This window comes from Zea mays, chromosome 1, assembly GCF_902167145.1.
Source record: "Zea mays cultivar B73 chromosome 1, Zm-B73-REFERENCE-NAM-5.0, whole genome shotgun sequence".
Classification (NCBI taxonomy): Eukaryota; Viridiplantae; Streptophyta; class Magnoliopsida; order Poales; family Poaceae; genus Zea; species Zea mays.
Window position 1 is genome coordinate 86,932,712 of NC_050096.1, and position 3,443 is coordinate 86,936,154.

At 55.1% G+C, this 3,443-nt stretch overlaps 1 protein-coding gene across 1 annotated transcript; it reads right to left on the reverse strand.

Moving 5' to 3' along the window:
- Nucleotides 1–880: 880 nt before the first annotated feature.
- LOC100285097 (uncharacterized) lies at nucleotides 881–3,164 on the reverse strand. The gene is made up of 4 exons (NM_001367202.1): nucleotides 2,906–3,164; nucleotides 2,606–2,784; nucleotides 2,108–2,191; nucleotides 881–1,420 (listed from the first exon to the last, which is right to left on the reverse strand). Exons 1-4 carry the CDS (start codon nucleotides 3,042–3,044, stop codon nucleotides 1,130–1,132), a joined length of 693 nt encoding a protein of 230 aa, NP_001354131.1. The 5' UTR covers nucleotides 3,045–3,164; the 3' UTR covers nucleotides 881–1,129.
- Between the last annotated feature and the right edge of the window lie 279 nt (nucleotides 3,165–3,443).

Consider the following 3,443-nt stretch of genomic DNA (forward strand, 5'->3'; position numbering starts at 1 on the left):
CCGTCCTACAAAGTACAAACCCTACCGACCATCTCGTCCAAAGCAACAGGGTGCCGTCCTACAAAGTACAAACCCTACTGACCATCTCGTCCAAAGCAACACTGACACCCAATCTTACTTACTGTTATGACATGTTTCTGGCCATCAACCTTGTCTCTTAGATTGCCAAGCGTCAGCCTATCGTCTCTCAGCTACAACGCGGAGGCTAAGTACTACGATGTGGTCAACAGCGTGGCGGAGACCTCCTAGGTGCGCCAGCTTCTCGAGGAGCTCCACAACCCTCTTCAGTGGATCACTCTCGTCTACTGCGACAACGTTAGCATGATCTACCTCTCTACTAATCCCGTTCAGCATCAGGGCACGAAGCACGTGGAGATCAACCTGCACTTCGCATACGACCGTGTCGCCGCCGATGATGTTCGTGTTCTCAGCATCCCCACCATACAGTTCACGATATCTTCACCAAGGGGCAGTCGTCGAGTGTTTTCGCTGAGTTTCGCTCCGGTATTGACACCTGTACAGGATATAGCTCCGGTATTGACACCTGTACAGAATATAATTGAGACTACGGGGGTTTTAGAGTTCACGATATCTCCACCAAGAGACTGTTGTCGAGTGTTTTCGCTGAGTTTCGCTCCGGTATCGACACTTGTACATGATATAATTGAGACTACGGGGGTTTTAGAGTATTGTTTACGTCTCTGTATATACCTTCGTTAATTAGCTTTGACCCATAACACTCAGCTATATATATTCACTATCAACCCTAATCACCCTGATTAGGGTTTCATTCTCCAACTATAGCTAACTACGAATAATTCTGAATCCGCAGATAAGCTCGGCCTGAACCTGCATGCGACCGTCAGTTGTGCCGTTTTGTCGTTGAACGTTTGTTCACTATTATGGTTTTTTTCCCCTTTTGATTCTTTGAAGCTGAGGGGCTGTTTTCTCTCTTCTTCTTTTTTAGTTAACAGAGCGTCAGAGCGCACCATTTCCCTTACGGGCATCAGGGTGCCGTCCTACAAAGTAGGAACCCTACTCAACTAACTGACCATCTCGTCCAAAGCAGCAACACTACACCACGTTTCCGGCGACGTGGGTGGCGGTTCACAGAGCAGACGACCGAGTTTCAGATGTCTCGCCGGCACAGCGGGCAGGAGCCGTGCCTGAGGAGCCAGCAGTCGATGCAGGGCACGTGGAACAGGTGGCGGCAACCGGGCAGCCTCCGCGCGCGGTCGCCCACCCGGAAGTCCTGCAGGCACACCGAGCAGCACAGCGCCTGGCCCGCCGCGTCCACGGCGCCGTCCTCCGCGACCACCGTCACCGGCAGCCGGCGCACCGCGGCCTCGGGGAGGCCCCTCACGCTGCCGGTCTCGAACAGGTCGCTCGTCTCCTCGAACGGCGAGCTGATGGCGCTGATCTGCGTGCGTCCACGACAAACAGACGGAAGAAACAGGTCAGTTACATGCTTACAGCAGGCTGACGCTGACCATGAGCTTCTCTCCTGCGTTGCTGGCACTGGCAGTGCAATACACGCGGTTGGGTCGGGAGAGCAGGTGGGGGCAATTAACTGAGACACGTCATCTCATTTGTCATCGATGCCGAAGTGTCTTTAATTTACTTGAGCCTGATGGCCTCTCTGAAAGTGATCTAGAAGGCAGGCACCAGCACAGCCCCATTTTTTAAGGTAACAATTCTTGCTCCCTTCTATAACTAACAAGGGTATTAAAGGTCTAAAAAGAGGGCGCGCGCGCCTTTGAATTGCTGGTGTTACTCCATCTAGGAAGAAATCGACGCGTTGGCTTCAGGGCAGGGCAATGCATGGAGGACATGGACTAACCACCACTCAGTCAGATTATGCGCACAAGCATCTCCATATGTATATCCTTTGTTTGTTTAGTATGCTGCTGCTACCTAAACTTGTTGTTGATCGATAGAGCCAGCCAATGGACCAACCGAGACCAAATTTAGGATTTTGCAGTGCATTAAGCATAAGCAATCGGCACCAGAAGGAGGATCAGAGCGTCAGAGATATAAAAAAAAAGTCTGATCAGATCACGCTCAGTTTATTTCATCAGATGAGTGAGGTTGGGTGGGGGGTGGCTACCTGGCTCTGCACGGCGCTCTGAACAGCCGGCCCCACCTTCTCCCGGACCAGCCTGCCGCTCAAGAGACTGGAGATGATGTCCACCTGCGTGCACAGAAGCAGAGCGCAAAAAAACACTTGGGGTCAGACGTCAGAGACAGGCACCGAGCAAAACCGGAGCTACTCCTACCTCAGCACATTCAACACAGATGCAGGTGAAGAACACGATATTTTCACATCCATTTGGATAGCGCGCCAAGATAATAAATGGGGGAAAATCATTTTATCTTTTACGAACGGAATGAGGCCATCCCCCACGGAATCCATGGGGCACACCTAACCTAATCGTCTTGGTCAACATCAAGCTGAAGCCCCCCATCAGGCCGCGGAAACGAGTGTGGTGTGCTCGGGCGGGCAAGTACTCTCTGCGATTTGCAACCAAACTACACGACCCGAAGTGCCAGTGACCAGTTTGGCAGAGTACGATGGAATGGACGCAGATCAATGTGCGTAGCGTACCATGTAGAGGAGGGTCCAGACGCCGGAGTCGCCCGAGTGCCAGAGGTCGCGGGACGACTCGGCGACCTCGATGGAGAAGACGGCGCCGGAGATGGCCCCGATGCCGGCGCCGCGCAGCATCCCGCTCTCGGTCGCCAGCCCCACCATGGACCCCGTCACCGCCCCGACCAGCGACCCCACTGCGGGGAAAAAAAAACCATAGCGCAGGGCAAGCATCATCAGACACCAGCAGGTGGAAAGTAAGTACCGTACCCGCCAGCGGCTCGCGCGGCGCGGGTTTCTACTCGCCAGCGTACGCACCGGCCGCGAAGACGCAGGTGGCGACGGCGCAGAGCACCCTGCAGGCGAGGCCGCACGCCGCGGAGCCGAGCCCGGCGCCGGACCACTCGCACGGCACCGGCGGCGCGGATGGCGCCGACGAGCTGGGAGACAGGTCCATCGGGGGACGGGGAATCGGAGGAACGCAACTGTGAGATGGCAAATTGGCTACTGTTCTGTTCCTCGCTGCTGGCAGCAGATTCGCACAGACTAGAGTTTAGAGACGGACACAGAGTCAGAGAGAGATGGCAGTGATGATGAGCGTCCCCGGAGGCGACCGCGTGTTGTATAAATAGTGGCGGGGAGTATAAAACTGTGGTCTGGTCTGGCGCGGGTGGTGTGGAGCAGCCGCTGGTTTTGTTCCTCTGCCATGTCCTGTCCCCTAGCCGCTTCCGCTTTTTGCCCGGCTCCATGCTCTGCCGCCCCCGAGATTTTTTTTTTGGCGAGCGCGCCGGCCCGTGTGCGGCCGTGCCCCCTCCTGCCGTGTAGCGTGTACCACTGCCACCATTATACATCACAA